Source organism: Anomalospiza imberbis, chromosome 3 (genome assembly GCF_031753505.1).
Source record: "Anomalospiza imberbis isolate Cuckoo-Finch-1a 21T00152 chromosome 3, ASM3175350v1, whole genome shotgun sequence".
NCBI lineage: Eukaryota > Metazoa > Chordata > Aves > Passeriformes > Viduidae > Anomalospiza > Anomalospiza imberbis.
This window is the reverse complement of record NC_089683.1, coordinates 5,703,091-5,730,135: the sequence shown is the minus strand read 5'-3', so window position 1 is coordinate 5,730,135 and position 27,045 is coordinate 5,703,091. Positions and strand designations below refer to the sequence as shown.

Genomic DNA, 27,045 nt, shown 5'->3' with positions numbered 1-27,045 from the left:
TTCAGGGTGGATCTGAAAGATGGTGTTGAAGTTCTCAAATTGATTGTACAAATTTGGAAAAGATGTACAGAGAAAATAAGCAGGAAGTGATTTAGGAAGAACTCTGAAACCTTTTAGTACCACTGTGCTCATTTCACCAGCCAAAATTATGCCAGTGTAAGTGCTTGGGAGGGGGGTGGTCATTACTCTTTAGGGAGTATCTGATTTAAAGCCCATATGGAAAGTAGTGACAACACACACTTAATAGAAACTGCATGCTGGAAGACAAAGTAAGAAGTTTTTTTTTACTAAGCATCAATTCTCAGTGCATGTTTCTTTTGCTCTCCAATTTTGATAATATACCTATTTTTCTTTTCAAATAAGTATTTTTGACTTCCTTGCTGAAATCAGATTAATGTTGACAGAATCTATATTTTGGGACAGAATCTTTGGATTTAGTTGAGTGCTGGCTTTTGTTATCTCGCAGTATTGTGCCCAAATGAAATAAATTATTGCTTTTTAGAATCACAGTTTATTGACTTTAAACCTTCTTTGATTTTAACAGCTACGTCTTAGGAAAGAATGCATCCTTGGGTAAGATTTGATAGTGTAATCCCTGCAGGGTTTTTGTGCTGTTCTTTACCAAACATTGTCAAATATGGACAAAGGGATGCCAGTGGCAGGACAGAAGGACAAGCCATAACATTAAATCTCTTAAATCTTACGTTTTTTATGGACTAAATAATTGCAGCCCTAAATGCAAACCAGTATCATCCTCACCTATGAGTGCTGGGCACGTAAGAGTAGAAAAGGATTTATAGTGGCTAAATAACATAATCAAAGAGGAGTGGAAAAGTTCCTGCCCAAGGACATGAGAGTCCTGGTACAGTGAGGAAAGCAAGACCAGGATCTCATTTTCCCACTCCCTTAAGCTATTTTGAGAGCTCTGTTCATCACTTCCACAAGTTGGGCTGAATTTCACTTAGTGGCACCTGCCTCAAAGTTTAAACATCCCAGAAACTTAGTCTGGCTTCTGTACTCAGAATGAGAGGGAAACAATCCAGGGGGAAGTTCATTTCTTAGATCAGAGGTAGAATTTTTTTTTCCAGTTTTTATTCCTAGAAACATCTAGGTTATGTTTAAGTGTACTTCATCAGATGTTAAGAAAAGTACATCCAGTGCCTCCAGGATGATTCTCTTTGGAGACTCAAGATCTGTGTGTGCTGTGAGACCTTGATATAAAAAAAAAAAAATCCTGTAATGATGATATAAAATAGAATTTAGGGTCACAGCTCCCTATATACTGTCTACTGCTTTTGATTTACAAAGATGCCAAAATTAAAAAGAACTTAGATGAAACATCAATCAACAAAAAAACCTTTATTCTCTAGGCAATGGGGTTTTTTTTTCAATGCTGCAAAATGGAAGTTAGGAACGCAAACATAGAAGAATTTAATTCCACTGCATCAGTCCACCCAGTGTTTCCAGATGAGTGCAAAGCACAACTGGTAGCAACTCAACTCTAAATTTGCTGGTTTGGCATCAAAGTATCTGTAAGCATTATTTGGTATAAAAATAAGCCTGATGGTATTAATGGTTTCTCTGATTACACATTGCTTGGGAATGTTTGGGGTAGTGGGAAAGCACTGTTTCTCTTGGGCAGTGATTGAACTGGTTAAAAGTAAACAGAAAATAAACAGAACCAGTTTTTCATTATTATCTATATGGCTGTAAATATTGTGTCATTCTCTTTGGAATGGGAAAAAGCCCCTGAGTGGAAAAGATTTCTTGTTAAAGCCAATATCAATAGACTTTTTACGCTGCTAAATCTAGCATTATTGGCTTTTTCTCACATTGGGGTTACTTTCTATGGTTACATAGAGTGACTTGTTTGTTTGGATCTTCAGTCATGGGGTTTTTGAGCATTTTAGTGAATGTTGCTCATACTGCAAATCTAGGCAGCTTTGCTTAGAGGGCAAGGTGTTATTTGCTTTTCTGTCTTTTAGTTCTTTGAGTATTTTTTTGCCACTGCTTACTTTCTCTGAGGAAGAAGGAGATTTGGGGCTGTTGTAGTTTTGACACCCAAATGATTGTGTCATAAATTTTGGAAGGAAACTTTATATATATATATTATTTATATCTGTGATTAAATGTAGACACACATGCTTATAAACAGTATTTCCATGGAGCATTTGATTAGGAGCCAAATACAAGACTAACAAAACATTCTCCTTCTGAGTGTGTTTTAACATGCGTTTTAACATGTTGCTTAGCTCTGCTAATCACCCTGTATTGGTACTCACAACAGAGTTATTTTCTATGTAAACTTTGGAGAATTGGAAGCAAGGATTGATGCTGAAGTCTGACAAAGGTCCCATTGCTAGGAGGTTATTGAAACTCGTGTTGTTATTTAATGTAATCAAATTTGTACTAATAGCGCTTTGTATTTTTGAGGTTGTTTAAAGGTGCAATAATGCAATTCTTGTCTACAAGACAGGCTGTAACTCAGATACTTTGGGGTGGAAGTTATTTTTTCAGATCTTTGAACCTTTATGTAGCAAATTTCTATCTTTTACACTCCACTAAGCCTAATATTGATGTCTTTTCTAAATGAAGAGAAAACAACTGTTTATTTCTTACAGTAAGATGTTAACCAGGTCTACGCTGAGAGCCGTTATGTCCTCTCAAGTTTTTGAAAAGGAATTTGTCACTTGCATGAAACCATTTTCGAGACTGCTTTGCACGGGATTCACAAAACTCAAAAACTCATGGAATTGTAGCACAAGTTAAAATTATATAGGAATTTCAAGTAATTACAGTAAGATGCTATAAGATTCCTACTTCTTATTTGTTGCAAGGAAGAGATTTTCTGACACTGTTGTGAAGAGTGAGACTGAAATCTCAGCACAGAATCCCTATATTTTTGGCAGAAATCTTCACAACCACTTGCTCCTCTTACTCCCATCTGGAAAACTCCATAGGCAGGAGCACCTTGGGTTGTCAGCCACTGTGTGACCAAGCTCCAGGACAACCCTGAATTTCTATTTCCTTCCATCTAAAGTTTTAAATCACAACAATCTTTCTGTGATAGAAAATAATACCTTCTAACAAATGAAGACAAGAGAGTTAGGCTCTCTATGGCATTAAATAGCAGGGAGTTGAGGTTGCTCTTCTGTTTCAATTGCTGCAGAAAATAAGGGTCTGAGGTGTAACAGACAAGGTCCTGGGTTTAACAGAGAGGGGAGAACACTCACAAGCCAATATTAAGGAAAGGAATTTTTTTTATTTCGTCCATAGGAGGTTGATGCAAGACCCTTGGCCTAAGGGTCTAAGATTTGATTTATCTGCTATTTCGAGACATCACAGGTAAAGCAGAGAAGCCATTTTCCCTTCCCTTACCCTGTATATCCCCTAAGGGATTAGCACTGTCTTTCCCAGTATTAAACTCCAGCCAGGAACTAAAACCTGCTTTGAATCAGGGTCATGGGTTTACCCTGCAAATACCTCCTACAAAATTGCCAAGAATCCTTTCTTTCTAATTGGAATTTGCCCTCTAACAGCAGACTGAGCAAACTGTGTGTCATCAGAGCCTCTCCAGCCAGTCTGCAGCACACAGACAACATAGAAGAGCATTGGAAGTAGTTTTCAGGCTGCACTCCAGAAAAATATAGCCAAAATGAGCTTAGATCTATTGAATTGCACCACTTAAAGGGATGGAGTAAACTATAGAGGGTTATTGAATACAAAGATGCTGCATTAAAGTGCTTGAGCGACAAATCACTGGGTGCTGTATGACTGTTGAAGAAAATAATTATCATAAGCTTGTGTTGTAGTTATACTGATCATACCTTGCAAGCTACTGCTGGAACATGGTCAAAACAGAGATTTGTTCTGTCTCTCCTTTTGTATATTTAATTCTTCTTTTTCTGCTTTTATTTTTGGTTTGGCTTTTTTTTTTTTTTTTTTTTTTTTTGGTTTTGTTTTTCCAACTAACCACAGGATTAGCCAAGACCAGTGCAGTTTTTCTCCTCAGAAATAAAGAGGTCAGTTTGCTGGTTCCTGAGCTATGTTGTCCATAGTATTTGATTTCATTCACATAGGATTTTGTGAATGTTACTATTTCATTGAAGTCAGAGAGGATTTCATGAACCGCAGGCATTTAAGCAAAAAATTGAGAATCACTTGATTCACTCGATAGTCTCTATCTCCATATTGTCATCTTCCTTTCAGTAAATTCCAAAACAAAATCCACATTTCACAAGATTTTATAATCTACTACCCAGTTACAAGGGTCAAATGTTGTCATTTTTTGTTCTCATTTGCAAAGCCACAAGGGGCCAAACCTTCCCACCTACATTCACACTCAAGTTCAGATATCATGAGGAAAGTCAAAGGATCTGTTGCTAAGGTGAAGGTCATTAAGGTAATCCAATAGTAAACACATTGTTTCCTAGGGAATGAGAAACACCAGCATTTTTTTTTAGAGCTCATTCTGATAGGACTTGTAAATACAAGCCGCACTTGTAACCTGAGATACTTTCCCTAAGATAGAACCCTGTGGCAGATTTTTTCATAGGGCATGTGATTTTAATACTGAGAGTAAGAAAAAGAATATAAGTTCAATGAAGAATACAAGGTATGCAGGTTAGCGTGATTTTACTTTCATCAGTTTTCTGTATAAGTTAACAGGAAGGAACTAAAGTAACCACAGGGCATTTCACAACCAGAGTAGTTGCCTCCCCTTGTATTTCATTTTTTTGAAGAATAAACTGACAGAGGGGAGATTAATATTAGATATGAGGAAGAAAATTCTTTACTGTGAGGGTAGTGAGACACTGGCACAGGTCAGAGAAGTCATCTCTATCCCTGGAAGTGTCCAAGGCCAAGTTGGGTGGGGCTCTGAGCAACCTGGGATAGTGGAAGATGTCCCTACCCATAGCAGGGGGTTGGAACCAGGGATCTTTAAGGTCCCTTTCAATCCTAACTATTCTGTGATTCTGTGATTCTGTGATTCTCTTTATGCATTAAACTCAGTCATGATTAGCTGCTGGATCTTCTAAACTAAATAAAAGCAGTAATTCATTGCATGGCTAATAAATACTGAGTCACAATCCATAGCAGTTGAATGTGTGGAAAGCAGGCCTGGCATTCACAAGGACCTTGTTGACAGGCTGGAGAAGTAGGCTGACACGAAGGTCAGCAATAGCAAATGTGGATGCTGTAACCCCATGCAAGGGCACAGCGTGTGGGGCAGCCACGTGCTGGGCTGTGTCAGCAGAGGTTACCAGCAGGTCAAGGGAAACAATGATTCCCCATGATCTGGCACTTGTGAGACCACATCTGGAATCTGTGGCCTGTTTTGTACTCCCAAGTACAAGAAGGACTTTGAAATAGTGGAGCAGAGGGTCACCAAGAAATATAAGGGGTACATATGATGAAAGACTGAGAGGCAAAAGCTTCTCAGCCTGAAAAAGAGGAGGCAAAATGGAAATTTCATTGCTGTTTCCAATGACAGGAGGACATGGAGCCAGACCCTGCTTGGATGTGCATGGTAAAGGTCAGAACTTGAACTGATACCTAATAGGAGAAAAACAGTTCTGATCAAAGGTTGGAATTGCTTGGCCAGAGAGGATGAGGAAGTCTCCATATTTGGAGGTACCTCAAACTTGGCTGGTCAAGGTGCTGAACCAAGTGATCTAATTGGACCTTTTATGAGTAGAATCAAACTAGAGATGTCTGGAAGGCCCAAATCTTTTCTGGATTAAATTATTCTACCATTCTGTGATCCTGCACTGAAGGTTCCCATTTCAGATATTAAAATGGCTGGTGGGGTCGAAATAGAAGAGCTTTTTAAAGCAAATAGATGACAAACCATCTCAGATTTCTAAGAACTGTTTAAAAATCTAGGTAGCATATAATTGGACTTTCCAGCTTCTGCACTTTCTGTAATCTGTAGCTGCTGGTATTTCCTGGAATAGATGTTTTATGTACATAAGGAGCAGGGTTTTCTGTCTTTCATTTTGTCTCGGTCGCTGTGGTTTATTTTATCTGTAATGTTGCTTGCTGTATTCTTCCGTAAGAATATGATCTGGCTGCTGTGCAAAATTGCACTTGGGGAGAGCTTCACACATCTGCTGCAGCAAAGGAACCAGGAGAAGCAAGATTTAAGCTTCCTAAGTGTCTGTTGAAATGGTAAAATATAATTAAGCTCTGCATGTTGCAAAATGGGAGATGCATCCACTCGCAACCCACTAGAAAAAGGACCCACAACATTCCTACAGAACAGCATGAGTAATATGCTGCCGTGGTTTATTCACTTGACCCAAGGCAGCATGATTCCATTTGGATCTTTAGCCCCTCAAACTTTAAATTTTGTATTCTCTGTTCTTTCTTTCTGCTCTCTCATCTTTGTAAAAATTGAGGATACCTAGTCAGCTATACACTTCCATTAAATGAGTCAGAAAAGGTTCTTTGAATTTGGATAATCAGGAAAAATAGTAGCCGATCTCATTTTCAGGTAGTTACCTTACATAAAGTCCTGATGGAGTGCATATGCAGAGTTTATTCTTACAGACATTCTTGTAATCAGCATCTGTGCCTTTTAATAATCTGAGATTTGCATTAAAATAACTTTGCAACATTTCAAAAATTAGCCATTGCTCCCTCTTTGGCTTGGCAAAGTACATCTACAACTAGACCTAAATTTTCATGGAGGACAAGACCATAATATACTGTCACTAGCAAAACTACTGATTTTGGATAGAGAGGAAATTTTAGATAATATTTCATGTGAATTCAGTAAGATCTTGGTGAAGTAGGGGACCACAGTTGAATGTGTGGGTTTATGTGTTCAGAGGTAGCTCTTTTAACTTTTTTATGCAGGTAGTGTCAGGGTTTTGGAATTTCTTTGGCATAAGTTATGCAGGTGGTGGCAGGGTTTTGGAATTTCTTTGGCATAAGGAAGAATACAAGACCTTCTTTGTTGTCTGTATCGTGTGTGCTGCACTCCTGGTGTGCTATAAGACATTTCAACGAGAGCAGTGGCAAGAAAGCAATGCAAAGTGGTCATACAAAAAATACACTGATGCATGTATTTTATTCTCAGATAATTCCTTAACATATTTTCCACACTCTGCTCATTTTGAGTGGCACGTGTGAGGGGCAGGGACAGGGACTTCTTGGTAGCAGTGTTTAAGTGCTGTTGAAACTTCGCCTCCAGCACTTCGGAAGCAATCATTAAGTTTGGGTTTCCATTTGATCAAACAAAAGAAGGACGGGTAGTCTCTGTCAGGGGGCTGGATTATATTTCCCAAGGCTAACAGCCATTTCCAGGACTTTGTCAGATCTACTGAGAGTTTTTTCTCCCATTGTCAGATGGTATTATTTAAAATCAGTTCATCCACTTGTGTGGGATCCATATCCTATATCATACAGCGACTCTGACAAGAAGATGCTTTTACTGGGGGTGTTATTCAAAGCACTGTTGATTTTCTCAGGCTGCAGACATCTGCAGAAAAAGCTTGTAGAACATCCAGCATCTGGTACTGAGTCCTCACTCCTTACACAGACCATATCAAACAGTCGGGAAACGGAACACGTTCCCTACATCCGCTTGGAAATAACTTTTTTTTGTGTTTATTGTAGATGTATTAGCTGTCAGCTCGTATCATCAGCCAATTATTTTATATCTGAAAATTGTAATGGCATCCTCAGATGTACTAAAGTCAGGCAGATTTCCAGCTACTAATCACACCCTTCTTAAAAGGGGAGTTAACTCTTGACATACCTCAAGGCTGGAGATCTGTTTTCTGCTTCCAGAATTTAGAGGAATGCGGTGGTGAGATGGCTCTTGTGCCTTTCCAGCCTTGGTACCTTGAGCTGTATTTTTAAAAAAGAGACAAAAATGCTGCAGAGACATTGGCATCTTTGAGAAATGCTAAATTTGAGTCAAAAAATGTCAGAAAAATTAAAAAACCGTAAGAAATTCAAGATACCACCAATGAAGAGTAATTTTTGCTCGAGGATGTGTGATGGCATGAGAGTCTATAGCAACTTCTCACAGCACAGTCAAGTAACTGATGCCAGACCGTGACTGTTTGTGTTGCTACACCTTTAATTCTAAGTACACTTCAACTTTCCAAGCTGAGCCTCAGAATCTTAGTACTAAAGATACTGTTCTTTGCATTCTAATGATGTTAAATTTTTAATTGTAATATTTTAAACTGAAAACATTTTTTCCATTTTTCTGAGTTACTGCTTAAATTTTTCTTATTTTTCATAGATCTTTGATTCACTTTGGAACCTCTCCACCTCCCTAAAACTCCCTTATTCTCCATTTCAGTTAGCCTAGACCTCCAGGAAAAATCTAAATAGATGTGAGAAATCCCTAGAAACATGAACAGGTTTTGACATTTCAAAAACTAAATAATTTTCATTTTCGCATTAAATTTAAAAAGTTTTCAGTGACCAGCAATAGGAATATCAATCTTAACTATGGCATATATTTAATATTTATATAGCTGGTTTTGAACAGGAATTAAGTCCTAGGATTTTTTTCAGGAGGAACTCTTGCAAAGTTCTTGAATTCAAAGCTTACTACCTTTAAGAAACCAACTGTAGCATGAAAGTAGAACCAAAAAAAAAAAAAAAAAAAGATTTCTTTCTATATGGTATCTCTTTTCCCCTTCTGGAATTGACTAAATATTTTGCATGCTGAAATGAAAGGTGCTAACTCCTTTGGAAGGGATTCTTTTCACTGTAAGCAATTTTAAGAATGTGTGCAGGGAATTGTGTCCTGATGTTTATTTCTGTAACAGACTGATTGAATGAATATTCTATTCAAGAGCCATTATTAATGCAGCATAAAAAATTGCATATCAGACACTGCAAATTAGGAAGATGAAAACTAAAATTCCCCAATTTTGCCTTTTTTTTTCTGACAGTCTGAATACTCTTTATGACACTTCTAATTGATGATTAGAAATAAAGCAGTGACTTCTCTCCTACGATGGAGCTCAGAGGGGCTGTGCTGATTTAGAAAAAGTGAAAATCCCAGCAGTTAGTTTAATAGTTCTTAATTAAATTTACAAATCAGGTTTCATTTAAATGAATTATTTTAAAGTGATTTAAATTTATGTAATTCTACAGTGTGCGATTACAGTGAAGACTGGTATTTTTGCTTTGAATTTTATAATTTTATTATGGCAATTTAAAAATGTTTCAAGATATTTTCTAATTATGCATGTGTCTCCAAATGAGGTAAAATGAGGCAAAGTTTTTTCAAAGCTCTTTCTTATGGAATCATAGGTAGAATAAATGAAAGGAATAGAATAAATTGTACTATCATAAATAAATATTTTTAAATACTCTTAGTAAATCAGAATATTCTTAGTAAATCAGAATTATGAAATACCTGAAATTTCATAACTATAGGTGTGATGCACTGCTAAAATTTATTTTTGTGGGTATGGGCAGCTAATATGAATTCAGATTTAGAAAAAGGAAAGTCTGGTAGTTGTATATTTAGACAGTACATGAAAACCCTTACTTTTGGAACTAAAACTAGCATCCCATAGCCAGCTTTATTTATTAATTAGTGCTACATTATTGAGTGTAGTTGAGAATTTCAGAGGTCATTGGCATCCAGGTACTTTCTGAGGGATATGAAGATCTGTCCTCACTGAATCAAGTCTTGTTGCAAAGTAAAGGATGTTTAAAATAATCACACACTTCTGTGGAACAGTAGAAGTCTGCTGTAGGGTTTAGCTGAGGTGGTGTTAACATTAGCTCATTATATCAATATTTGTAAGATTCAGATTCTCCAGGGTTTTTTCTTTGGAAAGCTGCATATATTCATTATCAGTTTAAACCATCAGCACAAGAACTGCCTTTGTCTTGGAAATATAAATAAAAACTTGTCAGTGGAAGATGAGGACTTTCCCACCTTACAAGTGAAGGGAGCATGTAACAAAGGCTGAAATTTCAGCTGAAAGTATTACTTTCATGGCATGTCCAATACTAAAAAACTTTAAAATATTTCACAAAAATGTTGCTTCTAATATAACATTGGTTTAAATTCTGTATTACTTAAGCAAATATTTAAATATTATATTAGTTTTTCTGCATACTTGACATGAATATAATTCTACCTTCTGCCAAGTATGTCAAAACCCAAATTCACTTCCATTTGCCAGGGTAAATGTTTATTTTGTTTTTCCACATAATGTGCTCTTTAAAGTGTCACCAGGATACCAAATCTGATGGCTTTTTAATAGAGACACGGTGGGGGTTTTTTGCTTTCATTAGGAAAAAGGATAAACTAGCAGTGAAGCTAATGGTAATGAACCCATATACAGTAGATGCTCTTTGCTCTCCTTCCCCTCATCTCAGCATTTAAAAAAAAAGAAATTCACATTAAAACTATTGTCATGCTACCTCATTTTTTATAAATGCATGAAGGGTCTGGAGTAGGAAGTGGTGCTGGGAGGGGCGGGGGCAGAGCAAGAGACCAGGATAGGCAGAACCATTTATTCTCTCAAGGTGAGCTGGGATGCCTCAGTGAGGCTCCCCAGACAACTTTTTGGTTTGTTTTGCCATGAAATGAGTGAGATTATGTAAAAGATAATTCATGGGGAGGTCATTATTAAAAACCTGTGTTTGCTGCTTTACTATTTGTGTTACAGAATGTCAGCCTACACTTGCATAGTTTTTCACCAGTCAGTGAATTTTACTTTGACTTTCATCCTCCAATCCGTGTTCATAAATTAAATTCTTTAATTTTCTGCTTTTAAATAATATACCAGTAAAGTTTCATTGAAAAGCTTCAGTTCTGCTTCTGATGCAAAATTGAATGTAACTGATTTAAGTATTGCTGTGAAAGTTACATGCATTTAATTTTTTTTTTTAATTTTTCCTGTTTTTTTTTTTTTTCCAAAGAAGGGAACGGGGATGTTTAATAAAAGAACTCCTCTAGTGGCTTTGGATGGTGAGGATTGTTTTGAATTAATGAGAGCATATGTTTCTTTGGTTTTATGTAAACGCTTAATAATTTTGTGGTATATTTATCAAGGGGCATAGTATAAGAGACTAACTAAATTGATTGTTCCAAATTAGTCAAATTAGCTGATGGTTTAAATTAGCTTAATTCCAAATGCTAAATCATGTTGTTAAACCCCAGAATCTTCATGTTTTCCTTTTTCCTCTCTAACATTAGAAAGAGAAAAGAGAAAGTAGGGTGGAAAAAAAAAGAAGCATTTGCCAATTAAACAAACTGCCTTTGGGAAAATGATCTTATTATGATTCTATTTCTCATGTATATAGTGGAGATAATTCTCACAAGGCTACTATGAAGACAAATTTGTATTTGAAGCAATTAAAAAACAATAATGAACAGCAGCATAACATTTTCTGCATAGTTAAATAAATAACAATATAAAATATTTCAATTAACTTTTGACAAAGGAAATATTCACATCGGGCCAAGTTCTGTTCTCAGTGAAGGGAGTCCCAATTAAAAGCAAAAATAGCGCCATACTTTTGTTCAAAGCCTATCACTTCAGACAGCAATTTTTCTTTTTTTTCTTGTCTCCTTTCCTTACCCCTCTACCTGGCACATGGTGAGGTTTGATTGTGCTTTTTTTCTCCCCCAGTGTGTGCAAGTTGGGAATACACCCAGCATCGTGGCATCACCACACACAAGCTTTGTGCTACTTCATGATCAGTGCAAATAAAATGTCATCTTTGAAATGAGCCATAAATATTATTAATTCAGCCTTCATTTGCACTCAGACATGTTTGGATGTCAAATTTGTAGCAGAAACCAGGTAGGAGTTCTGAATTTTGAGTTCGGTTGTCTTTTAGGTCATGAAGTGTGGACTGTTTAAAAGGCTGTTCAAAGAGCAGCCAATTTCAGCCAGTAGATCTGAGACATCTCTCTGTTATAAATTGCTTTGAGAAATCACAGAATCACAAAGATCTTCCATTTCCAACCCCCTGCCATGACAGGTACACCTTACATTATCCCAAGCTGCTCCAAGTCCTATGCAACCTGGTCTTGGACACAGGGATGGAGCAGCCACAGCTTTTCTGGACAGCCTGTGCCACTGCTTCACCACTCTCACAGGGAAGAATTCCATCCTAATATCCCATTTAATCCTTAACTGTAGCAGTGGGAAGCCATTCCTCCTTGTCCTGTCCTTCCATCCCTTGTCCCAAGTCCCTCTCCAGCTCTCTTGGAGCCCCTTTAGGCTCTGGAAGGGGCTATAACGTCTCCCTGGATCCTTCTCTTCTCCAGGTTGGACATCCCCAGCTCTCCCACCCTGGCTCCATAGGAAAGGTGCTCCAGCCCTCTGAGCATTTTCATGTCCTCCTCTGGAACTGTTCCAGCAAGTCCACATCCTCCTTTTACTGGAGACATGCACATCTCAGGGAATTCCTCCTGGTCACTGTTTTTCTAAGGGAAGCATTTCCTCTTTAGCTCAGTGTATGACTCACTTATTCCCTGAATTTCATGATGAGATTTTTATCTGGATTTCCATGTCTTGCCATTATCAAATTAGAAAGGCTTTTCCAAAAGACTAAAGCCCCAACCACAGTCAGTGGTGTAAATACCACAAGTTGAGAAATGTCTCTATGCTTCTGGTGTTAAGGAAGCAATACATTTTTGAGGACCACTCTGTATTGTTCTCTGGTTACAGCAGACTCTACCAGACAAAATAAATCCGAGTAATTTTGCATTCTCTAGTCATATGCCAAGGATAGAACATCTATGAGTATTTACTACCATGTGTTTTAATTAATTAATTTTTATGTTTTCCTTTCAGACATTCACGAACACACACAATTTCATCATAAAAGTTGATAGATGATCAGCCATGGAAAATGGCTGAGCTGAACTGTTTATTCACGTATTCTAGGTGCAACCTTAAACTGGAGGAGGTGTTTGTAGGGTGGCACCCTACAGCTATTGATATTAATTGAAGCTTTGCAGGGGACACTACCGAATCAGGAGTTCACCTCCAAGTTCTTAAGAGAACTTAGAGCCAATCTTGGCTTAACAAGTGGATTGCTGTACTGAACACCAAATTACTTATAAATATAGCAAAAACTTTGTGTCTTTTTAATTTGTCTATGTTTTGACATTATTTTGGAAATTAGTCTTTTTAAAAAAAAAATTTAAAAGCAACCTAACTCAAAAAAAAACCCCATTAATTATAAACCTTTTTCATTCTCTGACTGAAAGACCATGTCTGCATGGATATGCCTGTAGTATTATATTGCTTGTGAATCTCCTGTACAGAATGGTAATTATTCTTGTGCAGGATGACAAAAGAAAGGCAGGTACTGTGAGAACTGGCTGTTCAGCTCAGAATGAATACAAGTCTGTTTTATTAAAACCAAGGGAAAAGACAGAATTATAATTATTAAAAATAAGATTATTCAAAAGAATATGTATTTTTCATATGGTCTGAAACTTACTCTGCTTTCTGCCAGTCAGAATTTTCCTTAATCTTCTTATGATCCTCTTTTTAAAGTGAAGTCTCAGGAGGGTATTTCACAGTCTCTGTCAATAGACCTGATTAACAGAGTTAACCTTACAGGAACAATGAATTTCATCACAAATGTTTCTTACTGGTGTGTACCTTCGGTTCACTTCCTTTTCAACTTAAAGAGCATAAGAACAATTCTCTTGAAGACTTCCTTTCAGTTCTCATTTAACATTAGTGAAACTATCAAAAGTCTTTTACAACCATGTATTGATGGTGGCTATTAACAGGGCAGAGTTTTGCCATGCATTTTTTTAAATTAGGTTTATTCTTTTATTTGCATTTACCAGTTAAAGCCAGTGAATGAGAGAGGGCTGGTCCCAAGCTGTTCCCAAACTTCCCTACTGCTCAGTTTACAAACTTTACTGAATGTGTTTCTGAACAATTTGTGGCTCTAAACTGAGTAATTCTGGCCGTGTTGTATGTGGGTGAATAGATAGAATATGTCTGGGAATTGAGTTTCACTTAAACTGAATATGTCTGAGTATGCCAGGTTAACTTGGGGCTGAAACAACCCCCTTCACCTCCTGCCATTCCATTTGGATCAGTAGGAGCGGGACTGGATCTCACAGCTCTCTCCCACACCCAGGATGGTGAGGAAGTGTGTGAAGTGTGTTGTGCCTGTATTTTGCCCCATAAACAGCCTTGGGGCAAAAGCCACTCCTTGAGTTTCTGGCCACAAGTCCAAACAGTGTGTCAGCTAAAGGAAATATTTAAAAAATAGAATGTGATGGCTGATTTTCACTGCCACTAAAAGAAAGAATTTAAAGCTCGAGATGCTAAGGAGGCTGCTTTGCTGTCTGTGTCTCCCACGCCTTGCCATGATCCCTGTTTTGGTGACTGCAAGATTTACTGGTGAGATGCTAAAGCTGTTTATATGAACCTCGTTCATGAATGGATACAGAGTCAGGGTAAGGTTTCAGAGAAATGCTATCCAGAAGATATAAAGGTATCCTCATATTAACGTGGTATGTAAAGTTTTTGATGTACAGCCAGATGGAAACCACAGGAAAGTGCTACAATGTCCTCAACCAGAAAAGTGAGGGAAGTCAGTAGTCTTGATATATTAATATATCAATGTATCCCACATAACTTTTTTTCATTTGGTAGCATAGTTTATCCAAAATTATTTTATGTTTTTTGGAAAGCACTGACAGAAGATAGCCATAAATTTAACACATAGTTTTACAAAATTCATGATGCACGTTAGAGAAGAAAAAGATATTTTCCTGTAGAAATCAAAGGTATTCCATGAAATGGAAATGTTTTGTTTCCAGGTTCCTCCCCCACATTTCAGACTATCAGTAATAAATTTAGACGAGGAATTTGGATATGATATGGAACTCGTTCAAATAAATACAGTATATGTAGATTTTGCATATGTTCAAGGGCAAAGTATTACAGGGGCAGTGAGTCCCTATGAGAAGGTAAGTTTTATTTATTCTTTAAGCAATGAGATCATGACTGCTGGGAATTAATCCATTCATTTTGTTATTGTCTGTGCAATTTCACTTGCTTTCTTTCTTCATAATTGCCTTGAAATTTTTACATAAGCTTAAATAGTCCTGCTAGCTCCCTTCCCCCTACTTACCTGCATGTACTTTGCTGGATTACATGTTTCATAGTTCCAGGGGGATGAATGGAGGTAACTTTCAGCTGGGCACAAAGCTGCCCTTTGTTATTCTTGAATTGCTTGGAGATCAGGGCGGAAACTGAGTTTACTGAGTCATTCTTTACTCTTGGCCCTTGCTTGGCCCTGAAATGGAAGTTGTTGCCCTGTTGGTGCTGATGATCCTCACCCCTCACTCATCAGAGGAGGGTTCATTTGGCTTTCTGAGGATGCCTGAGCTGTGCAGAGTAGACCCAATGCAGCATCCCTCGAGCTCCGTTGCTGATGGCCACAGGTGATGAACTTCAGACAAATTCATAGATGTCATTCATTTGACATTTTAAACAGTGAGTTCAGGATGAAGTTGCTCACTGGAAGTGTCTAATGTCTTTTTTGCAATAAAAGGACTTTAGATGAATAATTAGGACTTCAGTTCTTCAAGTGAATTTCATCTTTTGTCTCTGGACAGAAATTCTATAATGAAGATTCTAATTTTAAAGTATATTTCAATTAATATTTATTAATTCACTCCTTTCTTCTTGTCATTTACAGTTGTAGATCCTTAAAATCTCTGTAACGTTTAAGATTTTTAAGGTTTTAAGGTCTTAAACTCTGTTTATTGTAGGGAATTATACTAATAACACTGTGAAGAAAAAAGCGAAACTATTTTTACCTTGAAAATACATTAAAATTGAGATCAGCTTGGTCTACCAGAAAAAGACCTCATCTTTTCTTCTAATATTGGGAACATTGTTCTAAGCACATAAGCACTCAAAGCCTTTATTAAATCAAAGGCCCTAAGTTTGCTGTGCAGATTTGTTAAGCTTAATGCCTGCTACAAAATGTATGGTATGTTCTGTAAGAGGTGGGTTAAAAAAACCCTGGATTTGGTACTTTATAACCAAATCAAGTATTACATTACAAAAGCTATTTATCTTTCTCCAATTAACATTTTTATTTTCTGTATAAAATTCTGAATAAGCTTAGACTTCAAAAATGCTTACTCTTAACCCCCTCCCCTTTTTTTTTTCCTTTGCTTACCAATTCAAGGGATTCTCAGAACAGTAAATACTGTTTTTTCCTCTATGCAATGGAAGTCTTCAGATAGTGATAATCCTCAGATAATGACAAAATTCAGAAGACTAAAAATGTATTTCCAGTGTATTTTGTAAATTCTTCAATACTGAGCTACCTTGTCCTTTATTTCTTGGTTTTTTTGGTGTTTTTTTGACCTAGGTAATTTTTCACAGAATCACAGAATGGTTTGGGTTGAAAGAGGCCTTAAAATATCATCTTATTCCAACCCCCTGCCATGGTCAGAGACCTCTTCCCAGGCTGCTCAACCTGGCCTTGGACACTTCCAGGAATGGGGGAGCCACAGCTTCTCTGGGCACCCTGTGCCAGGGCCTGACCACCCTCTCTGGGAGGAATTCCTTCCCAATATCCCTGTGTCAGTGTGAACCATTCCCCCTTGTCCTGTGACTCCATCCCTTGTCCCAAGTCCCTCTCCAGCTCCCTTGGAGCCCCTTTAGGCGCTGGAGGGGGCTCCAAGGTCTCCCTGGATCCTTCTCCAGGCTGAACAACCCCATCTCTCCCAGCCTGGCTTCATAGGAAGTGTGCTCCAGCCCTTGGAGCATCTCCATTGCCCTACAACAATTCGGGCCTTGACCACTCTGCAGTTTTTGTCCTCTCACCCCAGAGCTGTCAGGCACAGCACACAGTGCCTTGTTATTCTCTAGTCTAAATAAAAAATAAATTATTTATAATTCTATTCTGGCAATATCAGCCCTTGCAGGGCAGCTTTGGTTTTCCTGTGATAGCGACCTGGCAGCTTTGAAACCGTGACAGGCCACAATGAGAGTTCTTGAGCAGAGGGAACCAGGGAATCAGTCCACAAGATGAGTATGTGAGGGTTTGGGAAGCCAGCGCCTTTATCCCAGCACTGTTGCCAAGCACAGGGGTGTCCAGCCATGCCACATATGTTTTTCAAATGTTCCAGCTTAGCAGCTCCTGGGCACAATTCCTCCAAACACGGAGCAGTCGGTGAGCAAGTTAATGTTTGGCCTCCTGCCTTCTTCCCCCCACACAAAGAGCTTTGTATGTCAAGTGTGAAAGCTTCGAAACAGAATAAAAATAAGATTATTTTTCATCCTGGATGGTAGGTGACAATGTGCAACTCTTTACCTTTTTCTTTCCTCTCCCTTTTTAGTTCTTTATGCTGAAAGAAAGATATAATGCACCACATTTTTGAAAGACTAAGCAGACATTTACTGTGCCAGGTCCTATCTACTGCATCCTTCAGCATGTTCCAAGGAAAGCATGCAAAGTATTTTAACTCTGCTGTACAGCACAGCACATAACTCAGCTTCTTAACTGCTTAGAGTGACTAGGACTACTAGAGAGGGAGTAAAAACTATTTTAATTCTTTTGATAAACCAGTTGAGCAGGGTCATTGCTGCCATTTGTTGTATCTGCTTCATTTTTCGAAGCAGGGATGGTATAGGAGAAAAAAAAATAAAATACTGCTTGTGGTCTTGAGAAGTGAAGAGGAAAAAGATGTTGTCTTTGGGTTGGTGTTTCCTTAAAGATGAACCAGCTGTGCCACTCATCTGTTCATTTCTGCTGCATTTGATAGATATTTATAGAGTATTCTAAAACTGGGAGGACTGAAGGAATGTCTTTATCCTTCAAACTGAGGTTCCATGTTATTATGTGAAGGTTCTTTGGTTAAAGTGAATTAGGAAAAAAAGTAAAGTCCAGTTATTTATGACAAACACTATTTTATTTGGTGGCAGTTTAGCGCATCACACTGGATGCCACCTTTAAGAAAGATTTATTTTAAAGAGAGAATTGAAGGAAGAAAATAATTGTATTTCATATATATGTAAGTAATTTTGCTAAATAAAAATATTTGTACAGAGAGAAATACATTGAAAGTATTTATTTAGTATATAGGAACAACATTAAATCCAGTGTTTAGACAACTACTGTATGCAATTTGTAGAGAGAAATTAGGACCCTGTTGGAAAAATGCCTTAGCAGCACCTTTCTTTTAATAATCCTTTGAAATTTTTCACTTATAAAGAAACTTGTAATACTTGTAATGAAACCTGTTGCCTTTGACAGTCTGCTTTTTCAGAGATTTGTGGTCTATTTGCTGAGAGCAGCCATTGCTGAATCATTTAATTTAACATAACTGCTTTTGGGATTAATCTGGTTCTGCTGTTTCCATATTACATTATGGGATGCCTTGAAAGTTCAGGTATCCTTGTCAAATTTCTATGTGTTGGGGTTTTTTTATCATTTCAGGTAGGAGTTTGAAGAATAATTCCTCACATTGCCATGTCATAAGATTTTGTTTTTCCATGCCTTCCTTTTTATTTCAAGGGGTTTTAAATCCCTGGGAGGGTTGTATATAAAGGGCAATAGCCAATGGCTTAACATATAGGCGGCAACAGGGAAAAAAAAAAAAAGAATTACAGAACTTAAACCACATTGAAAAAAACTCTGCTTTTAAAATTATTTGAAGAAGATATCTCTTAAATATGTGAAAAATTAAACCCCAAATCAGACGTTTGCATAAAGTAAAACTACACAAGGAATTCTAGGACTGCTGTTTCTAGGATGTATTATGTGAGAAGTGTCCTGTGCTATGCAGAAATTCAAATTAGATTATCTCTGTGATGCCTTCTGTTTTCAAATGTATAGCTGAATTAATTCAGGGGCAAAGTTGAGTTCTGTAATGGGTTGAAGTTACATCACGAATTCTGAAAATTATTTTTAAAGGAATAAAAACTCAATTTTGACTTAACATCTTGTTGGAATGAATTAACTGAAAATTTTTACTAATATGAAATGGCAGCTTCTCAAAATATAGTCAGGTTGCCAGAGCCATGCATAGGAGAACTGGAAAATGCCTGAATAAAACAATTTCTACCGTGGTAACTAAAGGTCCAAAAGTAGTTGAAATGATTGACTGGGTAGAGAAGAAAAGAAAGGACAATCCAAGTGTATTCCTGGTCAGCTTGTGGTTTAGTTTACTGCTAAATTGAACATGTTGACTGTGAAGCCAATCTCATAAGTGAAGGGTTGGATGGTTGTAGGAGGGTGACCTAAAAGGCATAGAATAGAGGGTGAAACTGTGAATTTGAAGTGCTAATTTTATTTAATTGTTTTTCCCCCTGATTTGAGAGCTGATAAAGCCAAATGCAGGTTGTATAGCATGGAGACACACATATATGCATATATATATATATATATATAGACATTTATCGATAGGCCTATTGTCTTCTATTAAATCAGATTGAAGAACTCTGCAATTTTGATTTCATCAGATGTAAAATTGCTCAGGGCATCAGAGCAAAATTCGTGTCTATGTGTGTGGTTTTCCCCTTGCTTTTGTCCTTGGTGTGAGCACACCTGTACTTTTCATTCTTGTGGGTGGTTTCTTGAGCTTCATGGGCTCACTGTACAAGCGCAGTCTCAGTGCCATCAGCCCATCCTGACACCACTTTGTATCCATAGTGATAGTTCAGGTGTGATGATTTATTCATTGAATTAATTTGGAAGACACTTATATTCCTTTCCTTGTTGTTTAAAACGATCTGCTTGATTGAGAGATTGGACTAAGCTGTTTGCTTCTGACAGGGACAATCCTTCTTTTTAATCTAACTACTTCTTCCTGCCTCGAATATGTGAAGGGTTTAATCTCTTGTGGAGGCAAGATCTTTACCTTGTGAAACTCACCCTTGCTCTGTTGAAGTAAACAGAACTCAAGCACCTGCTCAGACCTAACCATGGACTTCAGTGCTGCTTCAACCATGATTCAATTACAGCATCCTGTATATGTGGAGGGGAGGGTGTGCATAGTGTTTGTGGTTTCGTTACTTGACTCTTTTGAGATTCATTCTTTTGGTTGTCGCTGGACTCCATGTGAAATACATTCTTAAATGCAGAAGTGAACATTTGAAGATATTTTTTTTCTCCCACAAGCTCTAATTCAATCTAATTTCCTTTCTTTTCCTGAAGTGTTCAGACGTATAAAAATTGAAGCATAAATTAAGAGTAAAAAAAAAAAAAAAAAAAAAAGAAACAGACACATGTACCATTTATTTAATACTGTTTATTGAGGGTGGGAAGGGTGGGAAGGGACCCTTCAATGCTCCTCTCTGTCTGGCACATCAGTGTGATGGAATTTATTAATTTCACAATTTAGAAGCGCACAGGTTCAGTTCTGCTCAGTGGAGAACACGTTGGCCTCGGTTGAGGAGAGCATTTTACATTTCTGGTCATCTGTAAACACACAGGCAGAATTACTCACGTGCTTCGGTTTAAATGTGCATCTTGGTCAGGGCAGCAGTGCTCAGCACCTCTCTTCTCTCAGCCCTCACCACTGGGCTGGGTGAGTATTGTGCAGGCAGGTTTTGAAAATAGGAATTGACACTCTCCTCTGGGAAATTTAACTCACAAGACTAATAACCCATCTGTGGTTTATATTTCTGCATCTTGACTTGTTCAATGCATGTTTAATTTGGGGGGGTTGCTTCAAGGTTGTGGCAAGGGCGCTTTGGTGCTATAATTTCTGTTGTGGAATGCAGTCTTGTTGGAATAAGGTACATCATGTACTTTTACTCTTTTGTCAGAGAGCAGAAAGACAAACACGAACCATGGACTCGGTCCAGTATGCAGAATTCTGTGAAAGTCGGCAATTGAGTTTTTGTAAGTATTATAATGGCTGCACTATATTAAGATGTTTGATTATTATTTCATTTAATAGAGAGCACACCAGAACCTCATGTTTTTTGAAAGCGCTTTTGTTTCATCGACAGTAATAAAACTTTGAATTCTTTGTCTGTGTAACTCCTGGGAACAGTTAATTTAGCACAGTTTCAGGCCGTCAGGCAGAGTATTTTATTTGAATATTTACCAAGCTTTCTATGTGCTCAAATACTGAGCTGGTGAGGACGACTGCAAAGGCAGAACTGGTGAGGAGTTAATGGATTAAAACCACACTTGCCCAAAGTCTGTCGTGGTGGTGCTAAAGTCGGCACATTAGCAAAGTTTCATGGCTGCAGGTTTTTTGGAATGCTTCTAAAATTAGAGAAGAACGGCAAGTTTTGCTTTTATTTCCCCATCCACAGAGACACAAAGAACTTACTAAAGAGTCTTTTCTATTTTAAGCTGTAAGCTCCTGCTGTGGAATTTATTCACCATTAGCCAAGTTCATCAGTATACACCATTCCAACACTAATAACATGATGACAGAATTAGGGCTTTACTAGCACTGAAAACCAACTTACTAGAAGTACTTGTGGGCCATGACTATAATGAGCTGTAAATTAATGGGCTTGATCATGTAGTAAAACATCATTACAGAAGCGGTTAAGTGATGACTAAGGTTTTAGGTTAAATGTCAGAGAAAGGGAGGTGAAGGAGCCAGTAAAAATCATGACAAAACAGCCCATGATCCTACAACATACAATTGAGCACAGTGGTGTTAAGGAGAGACCTTATCTCGTTCTTCCTTTTAAATTCAAAGAAAGAGTGACTCGTTTATGGCAAATAAATGACACATTTGCGATACTGTTCTCCGTCAAAAACATCAGCAAACGTAGGAAAACATATTTTTTAAGCATTTCTTTTTCTAATTCAGTATGTTTTTTATGTTTAGTTATAATTTGGCATCACACATCTGTGAACCATTAGATAAATGATACTTCAGATTAGGGTGACTTCAGGAAATGAGAGGTTTGTGATAAAGTCATTTTTAAAACCCCAAAATTGCCATCTGGAGACAGAACAAATAAAAATTTTAAATCTTCAAAATAAAATAGAATGTTGCTGACTCAGAGATTATAAGTGTGATCTATAAAAATATCTCAGTGTTATTTTCACAGTGTTTTTAAATGACCATGTCTATACAGTTCTTTTTCACTGACATTTAATGCCATTAAAGAAAAAGAGAATTACAGTGGTTAGAAAATAGTACCAAGAGAGACTTTGGCACAAATTCAATTGCACAAAATGAGCTCAATTAGACAGAATGTACTAAAGGCCATGCAGAACATTTGTCCAAAGGCTTTTTTTACTTATTTATTTCAGAAAAAATTGATTGTGTTACTGTGTTTAACAAAGTGTATTGCTGTAATATAAGCCCATAAAAACTGTGTCACAAGAGAATGAACCTGGAAGGGACTTCATGAAATTTTCTAAAAATATATATTAATAATCACAGCTCGAGATATTTCTGCACTTTTAAAGACAGGCAAAAGAAAAGGTCCCTCAAAGGATCAAGTACTACAGAATTACAAACTTAAATTCTAGAGAACATTTTATCACCTTCACACTTCTCATGTTGGTTTTTTTTTTTTTGTTTGTTTATTTGGGTTTTTTTTTTTTTCTTTCTTTAGTGATGCAATGTAGCCTTCCACTGACCTTTTTTTCTGTTTACCACCTGGTTTGTCTGTAGCTTTTTAGTCGTGATTGAAAGCTCTTTTTTAAAGAGTTGCTTCTACTTCCTTCAGATGATTTTTCCACCTTGTATTTACTTTGTTTTGGTTGTCCTGTGTCACAAACAGCCCGCATTAAGATCTCTGTCTCAATAGCTCCTTTATGTCTACAGATTTCTATTATCATCTTGTCCACCACTCACCTAAGTAAGATCATCCTCTTTTTTCCCTCCTTTTAGTCTCCAAGCAAATATTAAATTTCAGTATCCCATATTTTTCACTGCCCTTTTTCTGAATTGATCTCACCCATTAACTGTGTGAAGTTCTTGTATGAATGTTGTTTTTACATCAATCCTTATTTCTTTATATTCAAAGCACACTTAAAAAACACACTTGTACAAATAATTTTGGCTCACTCGTCAGTGCCTCAGCCCTGTAAAGTTAACACCAGGATTTCCAAGTTCTTTCCTTCATTGTCTTTGCTATTGTTAATACAATTATATCAATTTTATCTGGACTCATATTTGTGTGGATTTTTCTATTGTTTTTTAATTCATCCAAGATGTGATGCAATCATTTTATTTATTTTACAGTAATATATTCTACAGCAAGTTTGTCTGGTCCACACTCCTCTGAGGTTGAACCTTCCTTGTTCTGAAATCTCCCGTGTGATCAATTATCTTGTTTTTTTCTCTTTATTCCATATGCTTATGGGTCTCCAAAATGTATGAAATAACAGTCTTTCCCCACTGGTTCTATTTTGAGAATTCCTTTCTTGGCCAATCAAATCACACTCACTAATTGCTTCAGTTTTGCAGTATTTCTGCAAAATCAAAAAAATTTGATTATTTTGGCCTGTCATTAACTTTTCTTTTTCCCCTTATGACTTTAACTGACAGCAAAGAAAGCATCCAAGTTCCGTGACTGGCTGGACTGTAGCAGTATGGAAATAAAGCCAAATGCAGTTGCAATGGAGATTTTGGCATATTTAGCATATGAAACTGTGGCCCAGGTAAGGGACTGATTGAACTCTAGTGAAAATGAATTAATTACTCTTAGAATTAATTACAGCCTCAGGGTCTGGGTTGTAAGCCCCTTCAGAAATACAGTCACTACTTCAGCTCTCCAAGCTCACTGGATTCATGGAGTCATGGGATGGTTTGGGTTGGAAGGGACCTCAAGGCTCATCCAGTTCCATCCCCCAGCCATGGGCAGGGACACCTTCCACGAGGCCAGCTCAAAAATCCAGGCTGTCTTTGAATTTGCTGTGTGACAGATGTGTGCTGTGGTGTGTTCATCCATTTCATATACAAACAGAAATGTTTTATAATGGCTGCAAGAGACAGGGGAGTCCAGCACAAACCTTTTTCAAGTCCAGACTGAAACCACACACTTTGCTATGTGACCTTTGGCAATGCAGTGAGGCTCATTCAATCCCATTGCACAACTGGATTAGAAAGAGGGATTTCCTGGAAAACAAAATGTTACCTTAGTGCCAAGCCGAGCCCTCTTGGGTAGATAGATTGCTCCATATATTTACAGAAGTAGAAGAGAAAGGCTCTTTAGGCTGAAATATCTGAATAACTTTATTTTCATCTGAGAGACACTGAGAATATTCTGCTTCAACCCACAACCCTCACTCTCCCATTGTTCCAATGGCATTTTAGTACCATGTCAGTAACCCCACCTGTTTTGCCCCTCCAGCTGGTGGACTTGGCCCTTTTGGTTAAACAGGACATGACTCCCAAAGCTGGTGACCCGTTCAGTCATGCTATATCTGCCACCTTCATACAGTACCACAACTCTACTGAGGTAAAACTTGCTTTTTCACATATTACTGCATTTTATGTTTTACTTGTAAATGTATTTTCTTCATTATTGAATGTGGTATTGATACAGACTTCTATTATGGAGTTTATTATCTTTGAAGTTGTGGATCTAGATGGAAATATATTAAATTATAATTCTAAATGTTAAATTCTTAGCAGCGCCTTTATAATTAAATAAAATCCTCTTTTCTTGGGTGAAAATTTCATCTGTGTTCAAGGCTCTGTTGCAGATTTGGAGATTAAAGTTTTCAAAATTGGCAAGTGCGCTAAGTACTGTGTTGCACGCATTGATATTATACATATATTTTAATATCTTCTAGAATGAAAAAAACAAATTCTATATTGCATCTTTTCCAAGAGGGAATCTGAGAAGGAAATAGTTGGGGTGGGGTTTATTTGTGATTTGATTATATTGTGGCTGTTCGACATCTTGCTTTTACAGCCACACCTCTTAGGGCAGTCTACAAGTGTGAAGACCAGCCTTGACTCCCCTGAGAACACACCACCCCCCACACCCACCCCGCCAGCATCAGCAGGGCAGCAGCACCTTGGGAAAACCCCCTCAGGAGCCTTGGGGAACGGTGGAATTGGACAGGACTCCACCAAATCCAAACAAAGGAAAAGAAAAAAGGTATTTGGTGGAAAAAGGTATATTCCTGGGGAAAAAAAAAAAAAGAAAAAAGAAAAATACCCCAAAACATCCTCAGGAAATCGTCACAGAATCACAGAATGGTTTGGGTTGGAAGGGACCTTAAAGATCATCCAGTTCCCACCCCCTACCATGGTCAGGGACACCTTACACTAGACCTGGTTGCTCCAAGCCCCATCCAACCTGGCCTTGAACACTTCCAGGGACTGATATCCACAGCTTCTCTGGGCAACCTCTGCCAGGGCCTCTCCACCCTCACAGTAAATAATGTGTCTCATCTTAAATATTAATTTAAACTTATATTACATGTTAATGGCTATTGTTATTGTAGGACCAAATGTGTGGTTTGGTGGTTTTATTCTATCAGAATTATGTTAATTTTCCTAATAATGTCTGCAAACTTAATTTTGTTAAGGTGAAAACTGCTGTTTCTAAGATAACGTGCTCCTCTGCAGGCACAGCAATTGTCACCACCCCAAATGATCACCCCCTTCTCCTAAAGGGGCAGCAAGTACAGGTTTTAAGGGCCAAAATTACAAGCAAAATAGGCAAAAAGGTGGTTGTGATTTTCCTGATCCCAGCAGACTGAGGTGACTGCCACCCTTGCTTTTAACAACTTTGTCTTGACTTGCTTCATTTTTATACCAGTTGTTTGCATTCAAGCTAAATATTTGTTAGCTTTACATAAAACAGGGGTGTCTCATATTCAGAGTATGAAATATGTGTTACAATTCTTGTCTGTTGTTTCAGAGTCTTGGTGCTCTGAGAGGGATATATGTACCTAAAACCCACAAGAGAAATCAATGTGATTAAATAAACTGGATAGGAAAACCTGTGCTGGTCATTTGGGGCTGTCTTGAAGAAATGTGATGGCAGTGCTGATTTTGCTGAAAAGCAATGGAATGACTTGGGATTTTATCAAGTGTTTTATTATTAAGAAATACTCACATTTCAGGGTAAAACTGCTGTTTTCTACAGTGATAAGGTAGAAAAATATATTTTCTCCTTCTGGTGTCATCAGTGCTGTGGATAGTCCTGAAGTGTTCAACTTCCTCCTGTCCTTACTATACACTGGTTAGAAAGCTTTTAGTGAATCCTGGAAAGACTTCTGCTTTTTCCTCTTCATTTTTTCTGTTATATTTGATTATATTTTGTTCCTGTGGCTGATTTTCATTATAATTCCTAGGAACAGAAATTTAGCTGGAGTTGCAGTTTTTGATGCATTGCATTTTACTGATGCTGAGAGTTTAAGTTCGTAGTGTTTGACTAAATGTCTTTGAAAATAATTATATTCTGAAAAGTGCATAGTTTTAATTAAATGTTTTCATGACTTACTCAATTTGCTTAGGTATCTACTGGATATAAATCAGGCAAACAAGTTAAATTGATGAAAAATACTATTTTTAGGCCATGAAGGCCCAGTCCAGCAGAAAATATTTGAGTTTCATACTCCCTTTATGGATGTCAATCAGCAGGAGAAGAATCTGCCATCATATAATGAATAATTTTGTGTTTACTCACAGGCTCCAGTGGACTCAGTGCTCTTGAAAATAAAACATTTTGCAAAAAGCATCCCAAGTTTGAGAGCATTGGCATATGATGTGAATATATGAGGGAGCCATGGATGTGTGTACATTAAACTTCAGTGTATAACTAAAGTTTTTGTCATTCTCAGTGCACTCACTAATACCATTTTCATTCATTTATTGCCAAGCAGCCATCATTAGATAAGTCATCTGAATTCTGGAAAGCAGCTGTGTCTAGGTGGAGCCTAAATCAACATTTCAAGTTAGCTAGCAAGGAGAAAAGAGTAACTTTTTCTTTTAAAATCTCAGGAAAATTATTGTACAATTGGTGTGCCAATGGCAGTAATTGCTTATTTTACCTATTTAGGGTCCATAATCAAAAAGTTGCTTGAAATTTTAAAACTTTCCACTTTGAGTTAATTAAAAAATTTTTGCATCCTTCTAACACCCTTATGTCACAT

The 27,045-nt window shown here is 37.4% G+C and overlaps 1 protein-coding gene across 9 annotated transcripts in view; it reads left to right on the top strand.

Moving 5' to 3' along the window:
- SUPT3H (SPT3 homolog, SAGA and STAGA complex component) overlaps positions 1–27,045 on the top strand; it is a 253,953-nt gene that overhangs the window by 176,856 nt on the left and 50,052 nt on the right. For all 9 annotated transcript variants that reach the window (XM_068183257.1, XM_068183251.1, XM_068183255.1 and 6 more), the window contains 4 exons: positions 20,775–20,850; positions 23,480–23,592; positions 24,285–24,392; positions 24,852–25,040. In XM_068183257.1, coding sequence (XP_068039358.1) covers positions 20,775–20,850; positions 23,480–23,592; positions 24,285–24,392; positions 24,852–25,040 — 486 coding nt within the window. The remainder of the gene's footprint in view (positions 1–20,774; positions 20,851–23,479; positions 23,593–24,284; positions 24,393–24,851; positions 25,041–27,045) is intronic.